We start from the raw sequence: 24,497 nt of genomic DNA, 5'->3' as shown, positions 1-24,497 counted from the left end.
GAAAGCAATTTCCAGAAAGCCAATCCCCAGAATTCCATCCCCCAGAATGTACCGTTCCCCAGAAAGACATTGCCCAGAATGTACCATTCCCTAGAAAGCCATTATCCAGAATGCTCCATTCCACAGAAAATCATACCCCAGAAAAGTTAATGTTCATAATCATTTTTTGTGGTGGAGCCTAAGGTTTGCTGATTACCTAATTCAAGGAACTGATGCGGTGTGGAGCTGCTGAGGTCATGCCGCCGAATGTGACTGCCTCTCGCAAGCAAACCTGTTATCCACTCGTATAACCGGTTTACTCGATCATAGGGATTGGTTCTTTCAATCATGAGCAGTTTTTTATTTTGTATGCCAAACTCTTGGACGCAAATTTGTCATATTTTCGTCTGATCGGTTTATTCAAACATAGGTGTTAATTCCTTCTTTTGAATCTATAATAAAATCGAAATGAATGCTCATTTTGACAAACGGTTTGGTATGTTTCTAGAGCATTTCTCGACAAACATGACAGCACAGTTCACAGCATTTAATGAAAAAGAGAACTTTTCTCTTTTGTTTACTACCAACATCTGTGGTTGGAGAGTAACGGTTTGTCCAGAATTTCCGCTAAAAGTGAATTTTGACAGTTGGCTTTAACGCCGTAATCATATGTTTGTCGAGATTTATCTTTCTTTTACATTGGAAATGTTTCGTACGCAAATGTACGATCTACCCGAAATACATTCGAAAGTATTTTCATATCTTACACACTTAATTTAAATTACTGGGTACAGTAAAATTTTGCTGGGGTTTTGAACAGCAAACCGTTCGTTAATCAATTCAGTAAAACAATTTGGTACCGAACTCTCCGCAATCCGTTCTATCCAAACGTCAAAAAACACTGGTCAGTCAGCAGTTTCCTCTGAAAATGGCGACTTGACAGATGATTTGCTGTACCTGTTTTGTAAGTTTTTGACGAGGTTCGGTAACGTTGGTACAATTTTGCCGAACAATCAGTCAGTATTTTACTGGATAATGTTTATGAACCGAAAAAAACAGAAGCTGATAAATTCAGTGAAAAATATTGCGGGTTTCAGTAAATTATTCAAAAAATTACTGAAAATCGCTAAAAAATGAAAATTATTCTGCAAATTTTTAAACAATTTGCTGACAGCTCCTTAAAAATATCACTTTACTGAGCAAGTCGTCAAAAGAAATTACTGAACAAATTTGGGCTGGGTTAGGGTGTACATGTTCACATACGGTCGAATTTTTCACTTAATTTTAATCACAAATTTTTTATAGGAATAGACTTCTGACTGAATTTTCTCAGCCGCCGAACCCGGTCAGGCGGTTCTCAACTATCGACTAACTTTTCTCAAGACTGCGCTGTGATTCCAAGCTCTTCTGCATTACTTTTAGAGTCGAATAAGCTCGGTATTCCACCAAGATCTAGAAGCACACAGAACTCGAAGCGGACAAGCTTCTTGGTATGCTGCTACTACGAGTGAGATTGTTTTGTCCACGACCTCATCCAAGTCACTTGGAGATTTAATCGTCAGAAGATACCTATGAATCCTAGTCGCCAAGCCCTCTTCGTAAAGGTTTCACTTCGTATATTTGAGATTATGATAAATGATCAAAGATGATGTACTTATGATCAGATAACGACGGTTCGAGCTCGTTTGGTACGAGCCAGTTTGCCAACTCAAGCGTACGTCAGAGCAGAGTGTTACATCTAACACCTCTTCTCTAACTGCTCCTGCAAACGTTGGCGATGTCCCTACATTAAATATGTATTAAGTATTCCATTAATTCGTTCTTTACAATCCTACGAGCTAAATTACACAACGAAGTGATGTTACATAAAATCGAAGTTATATCCATTATCATAGATAATATTGTAATCAAATCAGATTAAATTAAAAGAAGCACGTGAAACTTCGGAGCTAAATATAGGGAACATATATCCTTATTTAGTATCTGCAAACAAACATCAGATTTGTTGCTGCGAATTACCGCACTTGAAAAAAATATCTCGCTAATTGACAGCGGATACCAAATGATGCGAATCTTTTGAGAACATACATTTATTAACATCATAAAGTCACATCCAAAAACACATTTATGTATAATCTGGCATCCTGTTCAGTTGAAACCGCTTAGTTTAAAATCGTTGTACAAGTATTTGACGGGTTTACTGCATAAAGGTGATCAGAGGAGCCGATCTTGGCTCTCGAATGGTTCTCACAGTCATGAGACTATCATTGTAGTAATCGAGAAGACAATGCTGCCGGCGACAGGTGCAAACAGTATCGTCAACGTAATTGGCTTTGTTCTCTGGTAGCTCTCCATTGGTGGAAAAATTCTGCGAAGCAGCATGCATCACCGGTGGACGTTGGTAGATCTTACGTTTGTGGCAGATATAGCAGCCCAAGTTGGAGGGAGTGCTGAGCGCAGGAAGTTCCTGATTGCTGCAGCTGTGATGAGGCCGGTGCAGCTTTGTTTCAAGTCTTATCAGTTGACGAATCGAATCCGCTAAGTTGACCTGTGACTGTCCTGGAGTTCGTATTAAATCCGGGACGAACGATAGTGCTGAAAGAGGAAAAAATATCGTTGATTGTATGTGCCAAAGCATACAATATAAACAAGCGTACACAAATGGGTTACTGCGTCGTTAGAACCAAACCGATCCATCTTCTTCTGGTCGTCCTCTCCAACCAACCAAAATGTCATCATGTCGCCTTTGCCTTTAACTTTAATAATACCACGTTCTTCGAACTTGTATCCACCCATTTTTTTCAGTAAATTGTATGTTACCGATGATGTATGTATTTTAAGAGGCTCACCAGTGCTCTCCATCCGCGAGGCAGTATTCACGGTATCTCCGAAGAGGCAATATCTGGGCATCTTCAGTCCCACCACTCCAGCAACGCATTGCCCCGAATGAATCCCGATTCGGATTTGAATATATTCGCCTGGACGATGACGAATTTCCAGGTTAGAAATTGACTTGAGTAAATGCAAAGCTAGCGAGGCGATCTCCCCGGCATGATGATCTCCATTCCGAATTGGTAAACCAGAAACAACCATATAGGCATCGCCAATTGTTTCCACCTTGTACACATCGTAGCTTGAAATAATGAAATCACAGCATGTATACAGATCGTTCAGCATCTCAACCACTTCGAAAGGAGTACTTTGGGCACATAGTTCTGTGAAACCAACCAGATCGCTGAAGAAGATCGTCACACAATCGAAACATTCTGCTTCGACGCGCTCGCCACGCATTAAAGATTCTGCTACGCTCCTAAAACAGAGAATGGCGTGTTACAACATACGGTCTTGCAATTGTAATAATACTGGTTTTACTTAGGCAGCATTCGCAGTAGTAACGATTCCGTTTTCTTCTTCTCTTCAGTAAGTTGATTGGTGCGTTCCTGGACGATCCCTTCTAGGTTATAAGCATATTTCTCCATGATCGCCAACATGTTATCGAATATGTTTGGTTTTCTGTAGAAGAAACAACGAAAAACTATTATTATCTATTGATTCGCAAGGATATAATTTTTCAACTCACAACCCGGCTTGCATCGGCTTCAACTTGACTCGGACTAGACGGATATCTGGTCGATCTTCCGGATCTTCCTCCCAACAAGCTTGCAAACACTGTATTACATAATCCGGGGCATCAAGTATCCGCAGGGGTGGTCGGAATATACCATAATTCTGAGGTGATATCACTCTTGCAATGATGTCTACAAAACGAGAGCTTTTGTAGAGTTTTGATGCACAGCTTTTCACGTTATACCTACCTTGATTTGCTAAGTTTATATCTCCCCAAGGTCCCTTGCGGCCCATAATTTCATACAGGATTATTCCGAAAGAATAAACATCGCCCTTTTGAGTTCCTTTGGAGGGAGTATGTGGATTGCGAAGAATTTCTGGAGACTTCCATAGACTTCGTTGTAGTTCTTTTTCAAATCTGTTGAGGGAATGTTTTAATTTAATAAAGCATCGTTTAGATTTTTATTACAAGAATAATACTTATTTGGTTCCTCTTGAGAAGACTTGAATTCGTGCAGTCCAAAGTCAGATATTTGTGCTACCCAACGGGAATCTATTAAAATCTTGCTGGATCTCAAATTTCCATGAGAACCTACATCACTGTCGTGCAAATAGATGAGTCCCCTCATAATGTCACTAACCAACGACGACACAAACATATGATCCAGCGATAGATCCTCATTGCCCAGCACATCCTCCAAACTACCACGGGCACAATAGCTGGTCAGTATGGCAACAGCTCCATTATCTACTGAAGCTCCGATGAACGTGATCAAGTTCTCATGACGCAGCTCGCGCATCTGTTTCAATTCCTTGCGAATTGTTCTGGTAATATCTACTGAACGCTTGTGTAAATACTTAATGGCAACTATGTTTCCTCGGTACAGGCCTGCAAGATAAGAATAAAGCTGGTAAATCTTCGTCAGAATGCATCAGAGAAATGAAAACTTGGCGTTCTACGAATATAATAGTTGCTGTAAACTTTGTTCTTTGCTTCTGTGTTTAATCTTAATTATGTACTACAATACAGAGTTACATTTACTACAATGATAGGAAAACGCTTGTATTATTCCTCTAGGTGATTCGAACGGGTACCTGAAACCAGTCGAATTCTTGACACAACACCGCACACCATCTACCGTAACCTTAATCAGTCTTGTCAACTTCCTAAAATTCTCGTGCAAGATCTACCATAGCTCAAGACGATCCACCCTGTCATGTGCAGTTTTGAAGTCAACGAACAAATCGTAAGTATCCGATTCTGACGCACGATTTGTTCATTGACTTCAAAATCGCGTGTGATGGAATGCCTGCTATTTAATACAGCACTAGAGGGTGAGATGCAAAGAGTGGGGTTCAACATGCCGGGCACAATTTGTACGAGGTCCAGGCAGTTCATTGTCGTGTGCGGACGTACCAGCAGCCGAACCTCATTCAAAGTCGACCGCTTCCTCCACGGCATTCTCTGCACTCCGACAATTTTATTTTAATATTTCTCTCACTCTCTCAGTTCCTAAAGAAGTGATCAGAGATTTTGGTCTGACTTCGGTTGGGATTGAACCCAGAATTACTGGGCTAAGAAGCAGTCGCGCACACCATTCTGATTTAATATATAATAATATGTTCGATTGGTCGACAGGTATTAGAAACAACTTCAAGGCTTACCAATATTTGTAAAGGCACGTTTTGTTGCATCTCCTCCTGCTGTAATTATACTTGGTCTGCAGACCTGTGTCTGTAGCATCCGGAAGGCATGCAAAATATCAAAAATACATACTTGACTTTTTCAAAATCTAATGGCAATTTATTGTAATTCTACATAGAAAAGAAATATTATGAATGTAATTGCAGCATTGAGAAGCCAATAGTAAAGAAGTTTTTCCAACGACTTTTGACATATTCTAAAAAATAGTAATGTTCCGCAAATTTTTTTCTGATTTTTACGGTTGTTTTAGTTCAAAATTCTCAAATCAAAAATCTCCGAAAAATTTAGTCATTCTCAAGAAATTTTTTATCTTGATTGTACAAGAAGGGCTAATTCGTGAAATTATCACCTTTTCATAAGTTATTCAAGTTTTCCCTCAAGAAAATAGTTTTTCAAAACGAACGTGAGATTTTCTGCAACTTATCTTTTGATACTAAGGATACTAAGGTGAAAGTATAGTTACTGTATTCATAGTTAGGCAGAGATACTGAGCGGATCCAATTGAACATGTCAAATGGCGGAGCCAATCGAGCATGATGTCACATAACATGTTCTTTTTGCATGTATATGGAAAAGGTATTGTGATTATGGTTATAATTATTTCACTCTTTCCTTGCGTTATCGAGTGCAGAGAAACAAAAAGAACAAAACAAATTTCTGTAACACCAAGAGATACTCGCACAAGAATGAAACCATATATATCATCATATCTTTGAATTGGTTTTCTATTCGTACATGTAAAGTTCTTAATCACGCGACAATGGAATTATTAAGCTAAAGCTTGAACATTTGCATGGGATGCCGGTGTATTTTCCTGAAATAATAGCTGCCAGTTTTCCGGCATTTGTGTCCGCCTAACTCTTAATATAGTAACTCTAAGTGAAAGTGTGAATCATTTAACAATAGATTCACATCAAACAAATATCTGATTCAACTATATAGTTCTCATTCGTTCCGTAGCTCTCGATTCGCCCGGGTGCTTTTCTGCTTTGTGCAGTGTGTAATAATAGACGATTTTTTCGATTTCGTGACCACATTGCATACTGTATAGTTCGCGCTGTGTGAGGATCAATTAATTGCCAGCTGTGTAGGTCGAATCGGTGCATAAATAAAAATAACAGTAAAGTGGGTAAGGCAGGAGATGATGCGGAAGCGATGGAGGTGAAGCCCTCCGCCAAAAGAGGTTTGGCGAAGTCTCCTCCCAGAGGGGGGGGGGGGACAGCGGAACGGCGGTGGCTGCAACCAACAGCACCAGAGTCTCTTCAGTGGTGGTAGGGGATAGCCCTATCAGCATGCTCGGCGAGCTACTACCCGCGATGCGGGTGATAGTCAAGCAACTCGATAATATCATCGAGTTTACAAGCGGAAAGCAGAACATCAGCAAGGAACTGAAACAGAACCGGCTGGTGCTCCGCCAGGCTGTTCGAGTCGCAAGACAAGAACGGGACGCTTATATCAGGCGGGTGGCGGGAAGAGAGAAGAAACTGAGGCCTTGTCCTTCCTTGGAGGAGCTACTATGGCCCAAGAGGCGATTGATTTCGCCTTGACGGCCAAAAAGATTTTAGTAGAGGGCAAGACTGCGCCTAACCCGAAGCGGCCCAGGCAGTCACCAGGCGAAGATGCGCGAAGCAACGCCTAACGACGCGCAACCACAAATGCCAAAAGTCGTTTGGACGGTGTAGACCGGGGTGCAAAGGATCCCGAAAGGCGTCGACCCGAGAAGGTGACTTATCGGCCCAAGAAGGCGAAAGGCACTAACCGGACGCAAAGTACCGGGCAACCAGCCAGCCGGTGCCATCGGCACAAGGGGCGAAAATTCCTGGCAGCTGGTCAGCAGGGCTAAGCGGAAGTCGAACGCACCTCGACCCGCAAAGAAATTCAAGGACAGAGGAGAGGCTCTGTTGGTTAAAACCGCCAAGAACAAGTATGCTGACGCCCTCAAATCGATGCGGTCGGCAGTAAGCCTCTCGAATCTAGGACAGGTTGTACGCAGCGTTAGACGTACCAGGACCGGCGAAATGATCTTGGTGTTCAAACGAGGTGCGCAATCTAGTGGGACGGCGTACAAGAAGTTGGCCCACGAGGTCTTGGGTGATGGCGCTCAGGTGAGGTCGTTGGGTGCGGAAGTGACCCACCAGTGCAAGCAACTGGATGAGGTTACGAACGCAGCCTCTTTGGCACGCAGCAGCCTATTTCAGGCTACCGGTTGCGGAAGCCAAAAAGGTCATCGAGAAAGGAAAGCTGAAGATCGGCTGGTCAGTATGCCCAGTAAGTATACCCCAGACGCCTTCAGTGGACAGGTGCTATCGGTGCCTAGAGTCCGGCCATAAGTCCTACGACTGCAAGGGTCCTGACAGAAGTAAGTTATGTCGTCGCTGTGGTGAGGAGGAACACAAGGCGCAGAAATGCGATAGGGTACCAAAATGCCTTATCTGCGCCAGTAAGAAGCAAGACCGTAACCATGTTATGGGTGGACCTTCGTGTCCTTTCGGTGAGGCCCGTAAGAAGAAGCCGTGCAAGTAACACAGCTGAATCTTAACCACTGTGCATCTGTCCAGCAGCTGCTGTGGTATGATGATGAACGACAGACTCTCGTTCGACCTAGTGGGTCGGAATCCGTTCATCATAGCGGAAGATTTCAACGCTTGGGCATTGGAGTGGGGCAGCCGCTGTACCAATAGCAGGGGCCAAGCGCTACTGGAGGCGCTTGCGAAACTCGACGCAGTGCTAGTCCATGATGGTTCCACTAGCACATTCCGTAGAAATGGGGTCGAGTCATGGATTGACGTAACGTTTGCCAGCCCTGGTCTGGTTCCAGACATGGACTGGAGGGTAGACGAGGGCTACACCCATAGTGATCACCTAGCAATTAGCAACTATGGTATGCAGCATCCGAGGACGGGTGATCCCTGCCAGGTACGCGAGAAGAAGACCAATCACTTCGACAGCGAAGTTTTCACCTCGGCCCTGGGACTGGAGACCTACACCGACAGTCTAAGCGGGGATGCGCTGGTAGCTGTCCTATCATGCGCGAGGAGGTAAGAGTGGACCGCCGTGAAGTGTTTCGAGCTGCGAAATTGGTTCTTAATAAGGCCATTAAGAGCAGCAAGAGAGCGTGTTTCGACAACCTGTGCGAGGGTGCCAACGTGAATCCGTGGGGTGACGCTTACAGGATCGTGATAGCTAAGACCAAAGGGGGCTAACCCCCTACTCAGAAGGCACGGACGGCCTATCAAGCAATCAGTTTGGTTTTTGAAAGGGTATGTCCACGGTGGACGCTATCAACTCAATGGTAAACACCGCCGAGATAGCGATCCAACGGAAAAGGCGAGGTATTCGATACTGTGCGTTAGTGACACTTGATGTGAAGAACGCATTCAACAGCGCAAGCTGGGATTCCATCGCATTCTCGTTACGCTCGCTTAGCCTGCCGGTGGGTCTGTACCAGATCTTGGAAAGCTACTTCCAGAACCTTGTACTATTATACGAGACCGACGCCGATCAGAGAAGCGTTCCTATTACCGTAGGAGTCCCGCAAGGCTCGATTCTGGGCCCGGAATTATGGAACCTTATGTATGACGGGGTTCTGAGACTAAAGTTCCCTCCTGCTGTCAAGATCTTCGGCTTCGCCGATGATGTAACCTTGATGGTCTACGGGGAGTCAATCCCCGAGGTAGAACTGACTACAACACACGCGATCAGCACTGTGGCGGAATGCATGAGCGCGAGAGGCCTGGAGCTCGCTCAACATAAGACGGAGGTGGTTATCGTTAACAACCGCAAGTCGGTACAATATGCAGTTATCCAAGTGGGGGAAGTCGTGATCACTCCAAAGCGGAGTCTGAAGATTTTTAGGGTCATCATAGATGACAAGCTGACCTTCGGTAGCCATGTCGACTATGCGTGCAAGAGGGCTTCGACGGCTGTCGAGGCATTGTCGAGGATGATGTCCAACAGCTCTAAAGTGTGCGCCAGTAGACGTAGGTTACTGGCATGGGTTGCCGTTTCTATCCTTAGGTATGGCGGCCCGTCCTGAGCGAGAGCACTGGGAGTAACCAGTTACCTTCGGAAACTGGAGAGCACCTACCGCTTGATGTGTCTCAGAGTGATATCCGCCTACCGAACGGTATCACACGATGCATCCTGAATTGTCAAAGTGAACAGGGTCTGGTGATAGCGAGCATGATGCCAGTCGAACTGGTCATCCTGGAAGACGAGGAGTGTTTTGAGCTGCGTGGCACTAGAGGAGTCCGCGAGCGTACCAGGGTGGCTTCGGTCACCAGATAACAGCACGAGTGGGATAACTTCTGGAAAGGTAGGTGGACTCACCGGCTGATACCTAACATATCGAGCTGGGTGGATAGACCACATGGGTAAGTTCACTTCCATCTGACACCATTCCTGTCAGGTCATGGCTGCTTCCGACAGTACCTCCACAGGCTTGGGCACGCGGAGACCCCAGTCTGCCCTGACTGACCAGGTGTTGACGAAACTGCGGAGCACATACTGTTCGTATGTCCTCGTTTAAACGTCGAAAGAAGAGCAATGCTAGACGTCTGTGGCCGGGACACAACCCCTGATACCCTTCTGCAGAGGATGTGTCAAGCGGTGGAGAAGTGGAACGCAGTCTCGACAGTAACCACTCAGATTGCTTGCAGGTTGCAGAGTATCTGGTGCGCCGAGCAGCAGACGATAACCATGACTAATTTGTGATTGGTTAGTTAGAGCGGAAAGAGCTGAGCGTGGAGAAGTGAGCGAATGGTCTGCTCATGCTGAGGCAAGTGTGGCGCAACGGGTAGCAACCGCGACAGTCACACCAAAGCATGGTAGAAGAGTGAGTGAATAGACTATGTATGGAATGCCCATGCCGAGATGGGAGGTTTGTAGCGTAGAATGTTGGTACATATCGCTATTGATACCTCGTGGCGTGGTGAGCGTCCAAGTCAGTCTTACATAGTATGCTAATGGTGAGCACACAAGTCAGCCTCACACGGTATGTAAAAGGTGAGCACCCAAGTAAACCTCAAATGGTATGTCAGAAGTGGGAACCTAGAAAAATGTCCCACATGGGATGCCAGGGTGAGTGACAGGGTGTACTAGAGTGGTATGACTGAGAGTGAATCAGGTGCTAGGGTGAGCATCCTAGTTAGCCTCGCATAGTATGCTAGTGGTGAGCACACAAGTCAGACTCACATGGCATGTAAAAGGTTAGCATACAAGTAAGCCTCACATGGGATGGCAGGGGTGAGCACCCAAGTAAGCCTTACATGGAGTGTCAGAGCGAGCGTCAGGGTGTGACAGAGCGAGCACCGTGCGTGAGCGAGAGTGAGTGAGTACATGAAGTACTGCTATCTCCCCTCCCAGAAGTAGTACCGGGAGGTAGTTACTGGGGGAAAGATGGCGGAGCCCAATGGAGTTTAGTCGGTATTACCCGTTAGCGTAGTCCTGGTCGAGCCCGACGCTCCAGTACACTTCCGTGGCTTGGCAACTACTAAGCACGTGTACTGGATCAGTGCGTAAGTGCATTCTCCATTGTAAAAAAAGTTGAATTGAACAGGAATCCTCGGCATCACCTGCTTCAATGATATGTTAAAAATAAAATTGTCATCCGATTATCCAACTGGGTGGCTGTGCTATATACGCTGAAACTCGTGCGTAAACCAGGCAGAATTCCGGCTCAAATTCTGTATGGGTTTGAATGGGTCACTGAACTCGAATAGCTAGCTCGCAAATGACTCTTAAAGAATTCATTTTACGAGTAAGTAGGCCTATTGTGATTTGGAACCAAACAAGTGCGATAATGGCCACATCTATTTAACTAACTGGTGTGCAAAAATAAGCTCAAGTTGTTGTTGTTTGTTGCCATGTTTTTTTGACGTAGGACTACGTCTTTGTTTTCGATATAAGGGTGCACGTTGCAAATTCTACAAAAATGGTATGTAATGAAAAGTGGTCCAATTTTAAACGCATATAATTCAGCCATCTCACGATAAATTTTCAAATCTTTTGCGCATATCGCCCCGGAATACTTCTAAGAATAGATTCCAATAGATAAACCCAAAGATTTTTGAGATCATGGCATTAAAAATTTAAATAATGAACAACCTAGTCAAAATATCGCGCATTTACACACAGAAGATAGCGCTTCCCTAGTCCAGCACGACAGATTTGTGTACCTAGCGCGCTACGCTTCTATGAATGACGTCATCATCGACTATTTAAACGGACGGATTTCGCCGAATACGCTCAGTTCCCTGTTGAGCGGCTGGCGTAGCAGGTCACTGCGCTGTGTGCTTTCACAGCCAGTGTAGCTGTGTTAGAAGTCCGTTACCCTGCCTGTGGAGGTACGCTACCCAGTGAATGCGAATGAGCTTGTCCGTATGCTATCTTTTGTGTTGTGCTCGTTTCCAGCACACTTTTATGTATAATTATTCGTACACAAAGTAGTTTGTACGTGCAAGCTCCATTTTCAAACGCGGTTAACATAGTGTCGTGGTATTAGTTGTCTCTTTCGCTCTACCCATCATCATCAGCGTTTGCTTTGTGCGCTTGGGTTTGATGTTTGAGGCGAATGTGTAGGTAGGTAGATCTAATTTGTTACTAATTTGCATAACGAAAGTTTATTATTTACGTTCGATCAATTCATTGATTCATTTCCCCATCACGTGATTCATTTCCACTCAGCCTATAGTATTTTGATTCTACTAATAGGTACATACTACAAAACCTATTTATGAATGAATACATTGCCACTAGAAAAACCGTTGCAAAAACGCATCTTGTCCATATACAAAATTGTTTTCGATCTTGTATATTTATAGTTTCGATATATGATTAAGACCACTGCATTCGCTATATTTGTATGCGTAATTTAGGAAAGTTACAATAATGGCTAAATATAACTAGAATGCTTGGTCTATACATGAAATGTGATTATATTGTCTAAAATTTGATTTTTCTTCTCTGGCCCGGGTTTTTTATCGAAAAGTTTTTACAAGCTAATCTTATGCTATAAAGATTTAGTTCCAGATATTAGATGGTCACAGTTTTCTGTCTTCTTTCTTCAGATCTTCTTAAATAAGTTTAATCGGATTCGATCACCTACTACAAATGAAATGACCTGATAACCAAGAAGGTTTGGTTCAATATGTAATATTCGATGTTGATTGGTTGTGATTAAACCATACGTAAGAAATATGTTTTATTTATTATTACTATAAATTTACTAAGAAAATAAATATTTTACATTAACCCATTATATCCTAGCGTATGAAATTTCATACGCAGAACTATCCATCGTTTAACAAGTATTTACTGTAGAATTTTGGCATCTAACTGCTTTAATATTGCACTAACGGGATCTTTACACCTCATATTTCATTGTTAAAAAAGACTGCTGCCATTTTTTGTTATTTTATTTACATTTTTGAACAGTCCATAGTAGGGGCAAATGGCGGCTGAAAAGTAAGCAATACATTTAGTTAGATTTTATTGTTGGAATTCGGTCTAATAATTCCATTATGTGACAAAACGTTCCCACAGGTATAAAAGAAGTGTTGTCTATCAGAAAATCCGAAGAAATATGTGGAACAACGTAAAATTTGTTGTTTTTATTTAATCGTACGAAATTTTTTGCACGAGATATTTTTGATATTTTTCATTTTTGCTCAAAATAGAGATATTTCTGCTAAATAAGCTTATACAGATGTTTAAAAGAAACAGCACACTGACTCCTTATTCTGGAAGTATCAAGTATCCTGAATGTGCATTACATCTGTTGAATAATTCGCTGAATTATTTCTATTCTGCCAACTTTCAGATGTATTTAATTTTAAACATATCATTCCTTTTGAAATGGATCCAAAATTTTTAAAATTATTTTCGTAGACAATTTTTTTCATGCAATCTGTTTCAATAGGATTCTGAGAGAGTTCTGCAATCCTATAGATGAGGTAATTAGATCTCCAACAATCAAACACGCCGATACAAATAAATGGACTCAATTAATTGATGGGAAAAAATCCTTACCAATTTTTTCTTTGATTCATTACAAAACAACACATCCGGCGAGTTAATAATAGTTACGTCCTTCATTTCCACTTTCCACAGAAGACACGCCAAGGTCTGCTCGTATCGATAATGTCTGAAAGGGGAAACCCATTCACCAATTAATCGACCAATCCATCAGCCGGTGTCTTATATCTAATACTACTTGAAAAGTATGACGGCCAATATAGCGATGAATAGGGCAGCTACCGTGATGCCAGTGATGTACCGCCAGTCCCGAGTTTTCGGACGACATTTTTCGTTGTGAAATCCGCATGGTGGTTCTGCCAACGGAGGCCGTCCTTTCACCCACATGATCGGTCTGGACGAGCTCAAATATTTGAATTCGGGCAAATGGGTGCTATTGCTGCTATACACGAACATCCCCACCGGCTGCATGGACTTGTTGAGTGAGTTGTTAACTTTCTCGTCTTTCTGTAGTGCGAGGACAGAGAAATTGCCTTCCGCATCTCCGTTCCCATCAATATAGACCTGTGTTGCGATGTAGACACCGAAAATATGAAAAAAAAATCATAAAATGCATAAATCTCGCAGCGCGTGTGTGAAACACGGACTCACATCGAATCCCTGTATCGAATGATACGAGCGACTGAAAATATGGCGCATAATCTGTCTTCCGTCACGAATATCTCCTCCACTCTGGATGACTTCGGTTGCAGCCCGAGCGTAGATCAGCACCGCATCGTATAAATGAGCGGCGTATATTGGAACCTGCGAGAGGAAACAAAATATGTAATACGATGGAACTTTTTTTTCTACATTTCCGTTATATCTGTACCAAAACAGTTCAATAAGAAATTTACTTACTGGAAGCTAACACAATCGCATACCTGTATCTCTTGAAATATCTTAGGATTTGTAGGAAGTGGTACATGAAATGGTTCCTGCCTTGCGTACCACTTAATTTGGTGACACAATTTTCTGTCATTTTGAAGGGTTTAACGATTAATACAAAGCTCTAGAAAAAAATCATTTTGAATAATACTTGTACTGCGGATTCAGCGGAAACAGTGGAGAAATTCTGAGAACCGATAGAAATGCCTCCTGCAGTCTCTCTTGGATATCTTTGTAGCTGTACCGCTTTCGGTTCGGAAATTTTTCCTTCGAGCTTCCTATATATTTCTGATAGAAATCGGAGTACTCTACAAAAGAATTATGCTCGTTAATACTGAAGTGGGGGAAACAATAGAAGTCAAACTAGTAACAGTAATAGTGTACAAAATTATGAAGGGTGTCCGGCATCAAATTGCATCACGAAATTAGAAAATTACCTCGTGGACCGATCCTTTTCAAACTTTCAGACAGTAAAATATTGCCCAAGATTTTTGGCATATTTATGTCATTCAACTTCAATACAATAACCGTACGCTCACACCTTACGCTTAACTCCACTCATCAGTTGAATAATGGCACGAAGCTAGAAGATCGTATGGCTCTAGTGTTGCTTCAACATAGGAAGCAGATGCTTCTGTAGACACTTCTTGAAGTAGATCTCCCCATTTACAGTCCCGGTAGTCACGAACGGCGCATTCCGTTTGCCACATGAGCAGATCGCTTGCAAAATCATATATGGCAAACTTTGAAAGTATCTGCTTCCTTACTTCCTCCGGAACATTAAACTTGTGCTGGACGGTGAAGAGCAGTAGTCCCGGAACCTGCCAGAACTTCGCCTTGACGCAAGTCTCATCATCCATGATGAGACAATGAGGTTTCATCAACATCTGGATATACAGTTTCCGGGCCCGTGGCTTTCTCACCGTATTCTACCGTTCGTCACGATTTGGAGTCTTCTGCTCTATGTACGTATGCAGTTCTTTTCAGGCCTTGGTTCTCTGAACGAAAAAATTGAAAAGTTTTAAATTTTTGGCAACATTCCTGACATTGAGTTTTCGCTTAAACGCTTTCACTACACGCTTGTTATCCTGGTCACTAATGAGGGATTCCATGAGAAACCGGCCAACAGCAAAATATGACCATCGTTGATTCGAACGAAACATTGCAGGAACGGGAAATGTTTTCGGCAGTGCAGTCACGTAAGAATTTGCGTCGATTCTAACTTATCTTCGCCAACGTTTCGATCCGTGGTTGGGATCTTCTTCAGGGCCTAATTTATTGCAGAAAGTAACTGTTGTATTACATGTATTACACAAATAAACATACGCAATGACTACCCCATAAAGTTTATCAATCGCATGCTACATCAATCACCAAATAATAATATCAATGAAGTCTCGCAGTCAGAGCCAACCATATACAAACGTATACCTTTCATCCATGGACTGACCCAAATGATCAGGAAAACATTACATCGCAACATACCTAACCTAAATACAGCACCAAACAACAAGTACACAGTCAAATCCCTGCTACCCACAGCCAAAGATCCCCTGCTTCAGATGCAGAAAAACAACATTATTTACAAAATAGCATGTTTTAACTGTGACCAATACTATATCGGAATGTCACGAAACCAGTTAAAAACACGTATGTACGGACACCAATCTCTGATAAACAAATTAGATCAGAGACTAACAGATGGTCACAAATATGACGATAATGAAATACAAGAGCTAAAAGAGAGAACCGCTCTCATGGAACATTGCATCTCACACCAACACCGTTTCGATCTAAAAAACCCCACAATTATTGATACCAGCTTCAAATCCAGTGCTCTCCCTATCTTAGAGATGTGTCACATCTCGACTACTCCCCACACAGTCAACCGCCGTACAGACACCGACAACCTAAACAGCGCCTACGCAAACATCCTGGAATCCATTAGAAAACAACAAGTAAACACCACAAATACCCACCCAAAATAGATTCAAACCATTACTACTGGTTATAGTGACCAAGTGCGAGTTCTCAGGGAATTACTTTATTCAATTGGAGGGATTTTAAATCGATTTTAGACCGACAAACTCGATGAGTAAACTCCGTAAGTTATACTGTCTCATTGCTACCAAAATCCATACTATACGATCCCCCAAACTATGATATGTCCCACAGTGAAAACACCCGATGTTAACCCTCTCAGACCTGACAGTTTCCCGTATACAAAACGAACCGTGACATTGTCGAATATTGTCGAGTGAGTAGCACTTCGCGAACATTATTTTTTTATGTTTATTTGTGTAATACATGTAATACAACAGTTACTTTCTGCAATAAATAAGGCCCTGAAGCAGATCACAACCACGGATCGAAACGTTGGCGAAGATGAGTTAGAATCGACGCAAATTCTTACGTGACTGCACTGCCGAAAACATTTCCCGTTCTTACAATTTCCACAGTCGAAAAAAATCAATTTACCTTGAAACATTGCAGTTGTGTTCGGTTTATGAATCTCCATTATTTTTTCTGGTAATTGTAATATTTTGATACAAGAGCAACTTTTCAAAAGGGCGTAAACGTTTCCACATGCGTTAAAATCCAAAAAAAATATCGATTACTCTATTTTATACAGCGAAACTATCTAAGATCGAGTTACAGGGAATGCATACTTCTGAAAAAATTTGGTGTCATTTTTCACAAAAACAAAATTTTTAATTGCAAAAAACCCATTTTTTTATTTTGTCAACAAAAACCTAAAGAGAAAACATGGATATGTTATGGGCCTTTTAAAAACCTATTGATGTTGATGGAGAAACGCGAATAACTTATGAAAAGAACGTAATAAAGCAAATTTTAAATATCTCGAGAGCTATTACATTTCAGAAAGATTTTGTTATGAGCATTTTGATTTAAAGTGGCGTTTGGAATCATATTCAAATATAAAATTGTATTTTTGACTACAAATAGTATGAATTTTAAAAAAATATGTCAAAAGTAGTTGTTATGAAAACTTTTTTATTGAAAGCTTCTCAATGATCCAAATTCACTGAAAAAGTGTCCTTTATGTCTTTAACACGATAAACATTAAATTGTTGACATATTTTATGATGGGGTAACACGAGCTAATTTAAAAAAGCGTATAATAACACGAATTAATTGTTTTTGTGCTACTAATATAAGAGGGGAGTAAGACGCCCCTAAATACGGCTTTTCCTTCCCCCACTAACACCTGATACGTAGATAAAAATAAATAATCGGCCTCGTTAAGCTACCGAATTTGGGCCTAAATAAATATAGTTAAATAAAAAAAATGTTTTTGTTGGAGCAAAATTCCAATTATCTGGAAAACAATCGCATTTTGGAAAATATTTGCCAAATGCATTTTGATTTAGATTGATACTTAGAATTATATTCTATAATAAAATTACAGTTTTGTATGTTAATTAGTACAAAATTTAAAAACATCTATAAAGTTATTGTTAGAAGAACTTTTTTACCAATATTTTTCCATCAGGCAGTCACATTCAAAATGTTTCTTTTCTCTTTAGGTTTTCGTTTACAAAATATAAAAAATTTACAAAAGTGTTTTTTTGCAACTAAAATTTTTAACATAAATTTGTTTTTGTGAAAAATGACAACATTTTTTTCAGTGTATATTTTTTCGTGGAGAAGTATAAAATAGGGAAATCGAACAAAAAATTGAAATTCATGCACGTAGAAACGTCTACGCCTTTTTAAAAACTGCGCATGAGTCAAAATAATCTTATTGACTGTGGAAAATTTTTAATCTTCCATGCCTGTGAAACCAGTAAACTTTCATCGGAATATAAGATGGTCGGTAACGATTTTGGAGATTTTCGGTTGGATCTTCGTGGAATTCCATCCTAATGAGAGAGCTGAGGATTTTCCAGGTTCTGGCTCAAAGGAAATTTGCTCGTTGCCTTTCGGGTGACGCCATTTTATCCAATTTTCGAAAAACTCACAGCAATAAAAGTACAGTGTAAACAAAACGCTCTAAACTACTTCTTCCCAAATTTTCAAGAGAAAACTACCCTATGGTTTTACTGCAGCATTTTTTCCGTGAAGCAATTTGATGTGGGACACCATTGTTTACAACGAAACAATACATGTCATGTCAAATGTTAAACAAAACTAAATGATTTAACCAACTTCGCGTAAACTCGTACTTAAGGAGACCATTTTTTATTTGGTGAAACATTATCATTAATCGGTTAAAAAAAATTTCAGCGGTTTTGGTTGTTTTAAGCAATTTTACTTGATTACACTGTTCGATAAAAAAAACAAGCACGTTATTTTTCGAAAAGTCGTATGAAAATAACGAAACATGGCGTTCTCCTTTTATCTCTAGTATACCAGTAGCGTTTGAATATTTTCTGTATTACCAAGTAGAGTAGTTCAACGGATGTTCAATAAAAAATGAGATTTTTTTTAGTCAAAAACAAAACAAAAATGCAACGAATGCATTTTTTTATTAAAACAATGTTTATGATTCAAAAGAACGTCAATAAATATTGGAGAAGGGACCCTGGTCAGCCGTACGACGCAACCTAGTCGCGATGCTCTCACAAGAGCGCTGGACGGCACTGACGTCCATCTTCCGTATCCTTGGCCCGCCAATTACTGTTGTACATTAGAGCACTGAAGGAGCCGAAAAAATCCTCAATGGGACGGCACTGGGACAAATTGGTCGGGTTTCTTTCTTTCGGCACGTACGGTATTTTTTTCTGATGCGTCTTCTTGGCGTAATGGGAAGGCGCCTTGTGTGGCCAGAAGACTTCCCATCCGCATGATGCTACTTTAAGAACGGCAGAAGAATTTTCTCAAGACACTCCTCCTGGTACACTTGTTGATTGATGGCCAGACCGCTCGGATTGAACCACGGCCTTGAAATCCCTCTGTCCGATATGTCGATGTGCAGCATAACTTTTTTTTCAAATTTTTGCTCAATCTTATATTTTACTTCAGGGGGTGTGGCGGACTTATTGCTGGAATAGTAGGGGAGGCCGGGGTTAGTTGGCGATATTTTCAGTTTTCATTTTTTTACCGCTTTGATTTTGGTAGATCTTGCAAAATAGAACACGTTACATGAACGGGCAGACTGTTGGCAACATCTCTGAATTTTATGAAAATGATTGAATTACACCAGCCCTGGGGTAAGTTGGCGGTATGTATGGGGTAAGTTGGCGGAATGCCAGAAAATAAGCAATCAAATGGAAATCCGATTACATTAGTGGTCCTTATGAAATGTGGCGATTGTCTTTTCAATAAAACTGTATATTATTCGACACTTTTTATTATATTTAGTCTCAAAACCCCGTCATTTTGACAATCAACTCTATCAGTACACCCTTCAAGCCCATCGCACACCAACATACCCACTTCAACTGCCACGAGAACGAGGAATTCAGACATCACTGGTTTGAACCAACAACTCGAATTTTATTACCAAAATGTTGGCGGTATGAATACGAGAATAACTGATTACTACTTAGCCTGCTCCGATGCATCATATGACATCTATGCCTTTACTGAAACCTGGTTGAATGGTAATACGTTATCACACCAAATATTTGGCCCGCTTTACACCGTTTTTCGGTCCGACCGAAATAGTTCTCACAGTAGCAGGAACCATGGAGGCGGAGTTCTTATTGCAACGCGTTCTCGCTTTAAATCACGCCAACTCTTTCCCCCTAATTGCTCATGTGTAGAACAAATATGGGTCGCTCTAACGCTTTCAAAATCTACGTTATTCATTTGCGTAATATATATTCCTCCGGATCGTACCAGCGACGTAATATTGTTTAATGAACATCTTAGCTCTGTTACATGGATCGCTTCACAAATGAAAATTAGTGATAATATGGTAATACTTGGCGATTTCAACTTCCCAGGTATTAAGTGGGTCTCCTGTCCCGCTAAGTACCTCTTCCCTGACAACTCATTCTCCACCGTTAGTCACCTAGCAACAGAACTGTTGGACAGTTACAACACCGCAGGACTAGGACAAATTAACAACGTCGTTAACAGTAACGGCCGTGTACTTGACCTATGCTTTGTTAGTTTAGACTTAATTAATGACTGTTCCATTTCTGAAGCACCGTCTCCGCTTGTAAAGAAATGCCACCATCATCAACCTTTACATCTTTCGATTCGCGATTGCTCGCCCATCGTCTTTCGAGATATATCTGAGTCTATCTATTATGATTACAAAAATGCAAATTTCCTCGCCATGAACCAATTCTTGAGTAACATCATTTGGAGCAATGTTGTCGATGGAAGAGATGTCAACGAATCTGCAACCGTCATATCGAACGTTCTACTGTACGCTATAGACCAGTACGTACCCAAAAAGTTAAAAAAACTCCCTGCTCCCCTCCCTGGACAAATAGAACACTGCAACGTTTAAAATCTGCCAAAAGATCTGCTTTGAAAAAATTCTCGAAATTTCGCACGCGCCCATTGAAAATTCGTTACATTATTTCCAACGACAGATATAAACGTTTAAACAAACGTCTCTCTCGTATCCACGAACAACGCACTCAAAATCACCTAAAGTCCAATCCAAAGGCCTTTTGGAATTATATAAATAATCAAAGGAAGGAGTCAGGTTTACCATCGGTCATGATCCGTGATGCAAAAGAAGCTTCATCTACCAAAGATATTTGCGATTTATTTCGTAAGCAATTCAGCAGTGTTTTTACATACGATAAACTGAATTCTTCAGAAATATCTACTGCTGTTCTAAGAGTTCCATGTGGGCTCCCCATCGGTCAACATCCTCGTATCACTTCTGATGCAGTTATTACTGCATGTAGAAAGCTAAAAAAATCATGTAACGCCGGTCCTGATGGGATCCCAGCGATTGTTCTAAAACAATGTTCTACAAGTCTCGCTACACCCTTATCATGCCTTTTCAACGACTCTCTGCGATCAGGGATTTTTCCTGACTGTTGGAAGCGATCCTTCGTTTTCCCGGTTTTTAAAAAGGGATGTAAACGCGACGTGCGCAATTATCGCGGAATTGCAGCCTTGTGCGCTACATCCAAACTATTCGAGTCAATCGTCCTGGATTTTGTCACTCACAACTGCCGTAACATAATAGCTGAAGAACAACATGGATTTATTCCTAAGCGATCTACCAGTACCAACTTAGTTTCCTACACATCATACATAACTCATGCGCTCCAACAAAGACATCAAGTTGATGCGATTTATACAGACCTTACTGCAGCTTTCGACAAGATCAACCACCGTATAGCTGTTGGCAAACTCGAACAGCTGGGTTTTAATGGACCTTTTCTTAATTGGTTGCGTTCATACCTATTTGGCCGTCAAATGAGCGTTAAAATTGGAGATACTCTTTCCCTACCATTTGCTGCTACCTCCGGAGTTCCACAGGGCAGCCACCTGGGACCCATAATCTTCCTGTTATACATGAACGATGTCCACCTTTTACTAAAATGTGTCAAGCTTTTCTATGCCGATGACTTCAAGCTATTCACCATCGTAAAATGTCTTGATGATGCAAGACTTCTTCAATGCGATCTAGAAATCTTCGCTAATTGGTGCAGCAACAATCAGATGGTCTTGAATGCATCTAAGTGCTCCGTAATATCCTTTACTCGTAAGCATTCATTAATTATTTTCAATTATGAACTTTATGGCAATAATCTTCGGAGAGATACTTCTGTTAAAGATCTAGGTGTAATTCTTGACTCAAAGTTAACATTTAGAGACCATGTTTCATACGTAACATCAAAGGCTTCCAGAACACTTGGATTTATCTTTCGTACAGCCAAAAATTTCAGAAATGTGCACTGTTTAAAGTCACTCTATTGCTCTCTAGTACGCTCGATATTAGAATATGCATCAGTGGTCTGGGCACCATTCTATCAAAACAGCATCAGCCGAATCGAGTCCGTTCAACGCAAGTTCTTACGATTTGCCTTGCGCCATCTTCCCTGGAATGACCCGATAAATTTGCCCGCATACGAAGACAGATGTAAATTGATCGGTCTAGACCTGCTCAGTTGTCGTCGCAATTTCGCAAAGGCTTTGTTTGTCTCCGATATTATTCAAGGTAATATCGACTGCTCCGCATTACTCCAACAGCTGAACTTCAACATCCATCGTCGTGTTTTGCGATCCCATACTTTTTTCCGCCTTCCTGTTGCTAGAACTAATTATGGTCATAACGAACCCATAGCCTGTATGAGTCGTATGTTTAATCAACTCTCTGATGCCTTCGACTTTAATTTGTCCCGAGCCACCATAAAAAAAAAGTTTTTTGTAGTCATATCCACTGTTTAGTTGCTTTCGTTTATAAAATTTTTGTATTATGTTGTAAGTAGTACTTAAGCCAGTTTCACTTTTCGAGTTTGTGTTAGACATAGTTAATAAGTACTGAACTTACTTGTATGTTCTATCATTGTATATTATTTATATTCTGTGTATTATAAAGTAATTAGCTTTTTTGTCATTAGGGTTAGCATATTGCCTGTTGACAATGAAAAGATGAGAAGGTTTTATGCCTACTGGAGAAGAGGCAAAAATGAGCTTCACTCCAGCGGGCTTTTCCCTGCTCCACAAATAAACAAATAAACAAACAGACGCGTACTCCATATTCAAAAGCAAATTCTCGAAATTATTCAGGCGATTGTCCGAAATAACTGTCCCCTGCATTGTCGAGAGACACAAGAAAAAGTTTCTCTTACTTTGTAGTGAATTCCAGAAATGAAAATATTTGATGACTATTTTTGCACTGTAAATAGTACCGCCGACTTACCCAGTGTGCGTCACCGCCAACTTACCCCAGCAACATATTTTATGAAAAAGGATTTAAAAAATTACTTTTATGTATGGATAGGTGTAATATCTATACGGATAGTGAAAGCTCTTTTCACGCACTATCGAAAAATACAATCATAACCACCTTAAATAACACAAAATATTTAAAATTATGAAAATTTACAAAGTATGCTCAAAAACACAATATCGCCCACAGCTTCTACTAAACAAAATGTTTTGCAACAAAAACACATTGGATAATACGTTTCACATTACTTGAGGTTCACAACGAGAGACAGCGCTTTATGTCTATTACAAACGGAGAAAAGGGGATTCCGCCAACTTACCCCAACCGCCAACTAGCCCCGGGCTCCCCTAACTGTCATTTCCGGGAATGGGTCTTCGAGAGTGGAAAGTAACTTTCGTCGTCCAGCACGAATGACGTCCCGCGGTATTTCTGCGTCATCCACCGGCACTGCGATTTCACGATCAGTATCTGCTCGTCCGTGTACTCGGGGGACCGAATTTTCTTCCAACAGATGATGTCCTCTATCTTGAAGGTTCGGTGAATCAAGGTATGGGAGCAGTGATATTTTCGGTCGGCGTCACTTAATCTCGTTCCGTCCTTGTTGTTGAACAGCTTTTTCAACGCTTCCTTCTTCTTCTTCGTCATTATCTTTGCCGGACGGCCGCTACCGGCCTTCCGCTCCACAGTCAGGGATGTCAGGATCCGATAAACTATACTCACGGGCACATTTTCGTCTCGAAAGTTGTTCTACCGTAAACCGTACAATACGCTCGCGGAGTGCTTGCTGTTTCAACGCCATCTTCGATTGAACTGACAGCACTTGAGCGAAATGAAACATGCCACCCATTTCTAGGGAGTCCAGAGAGCAATTCTCTTGGATAGAAAAAAATTTACGCACTTTACTTTAATTACAGAACGATATTGAAATCATTTTCATTTTTTATTGAACACCCGTTATACTCTGCCCTTTACGAATAACGCATTGAATTAGTCCAAAAATAATTTCTTTTGTACACACTCCGTAAACTGAACAGAACGGCATTTCCTCTTCCATCATATGAAACACGTTGCATGTTCATCAACATGCAAAAACTCATAGAGCCCCGCATATTTTCAATGTTTCTCTTTGTCACCGTTATTATTTCTCAACGTGTACAATCCGCTTCATTGCAATATAATCGTAGTTTGTTATACTTCCCAAAATATTGAAATACATTAGATGAATAAATATAGGGTCTTATTACAACGTTGCTTAGTTTTACCACGTATAACTATTACTGATACACCTATTCTAACTACCGTTAATTCATATCTCATTCAAATTTCGCTATACTCACCTTGATAAATGTTCCGCTTAGTACCAGAATCATATATTTCATCATCTATCGATATGACCATGTAGTCTCCACTATTTAAAAGATCCCGATGCTGCAAGCAACGCACGAAATCCACCATTTCGATGTATTCACCAACAAAAATGTATACTATTGACAAAAAAACAATTACTAA

At 41.1% G+C, this 24,497-nt stretch overlaps 1 protein-coding gene across 3 annotated transcripts in view; it reads right to left on the bottom strand.

The window, feature by feature from the left end:
* Positions 1–2,085: 2,085 nt before the first annotated feature.
* LOC131682032 (guanylate cyclase 32E) overlaps positions 2,086–24,497 on the bottom strand; it is a 50,691-nt gene continuing 28,279 nt past the window's right edge. For all 3 annotated transcript variants that reach the window (XM_058963197.1, XM_058963198.1, XM_058963199.1), the window contains exons 7-19: positions 24,326–24,472; positions 14,304–14,460; positions 14,149–14,239; positions 13,877–14,029; positions 13,464–13,789; positions 13,280–13,394; positions 5,212–5,281; positions 4,027–4,435; positions 3,795–3,964; positions 3,560–3,737; positions 3,352–3,492; positions 2,637–3,289; positions 2,086–2,574 (exon numbers count right to left, since the gene is read on the bottom strand). In XM_058963197.1, coding sequence (XP_058819180.1) covers positions 2,177–2,574; positions 2,637–3,289; positions 3,352–3,492; positions 3,560–3,737; positions 3,795–3,964; positions 4,027–4,435; positions 5,212–5,281; positions 13,280–13,394; positions 13,464–13,789; positions 13,877–14,029; positions 14,149–14,239; positions 14,304–14,460; positions 24,326–24,472 — 3,008 coding nt within the window. In that variant the 3' untranslated portion in view covers positions 2,086–2,176. The remainder of the gene's footprint in view (positions 2,575–2,636; positions 3,290–3,351; positions 3,493–3,559; positions 3,738–3,794; positions 3,965–4,026; positions 4,436–5,211; positions 5,282–13,279; positions 13,395–13,463; positions 13,790–13,876; positions 14,030–14,148; positions 14,240–14,303; positions 14,461–24,325; positions 24,473–24,497) is intronic.

This window comes from Topomyia yanbarensis, chromosome 2 (genome assembly GCF_030247195.1).
Source record: "Topomyia yanbarensis strain Yona2022 chromosome 2, ASM3024719v1, whole genome shotgun sequence".
Taxonomy (NCBI): Eukaryota; Metazoa; Arthropoda; class Insecta; order Diptera; family Culicidae; genus Topomyia; species Topomyia yanbarensis.
This window is presented reverse-complemented; position numbering and strand designations above follow the sequence as displayed.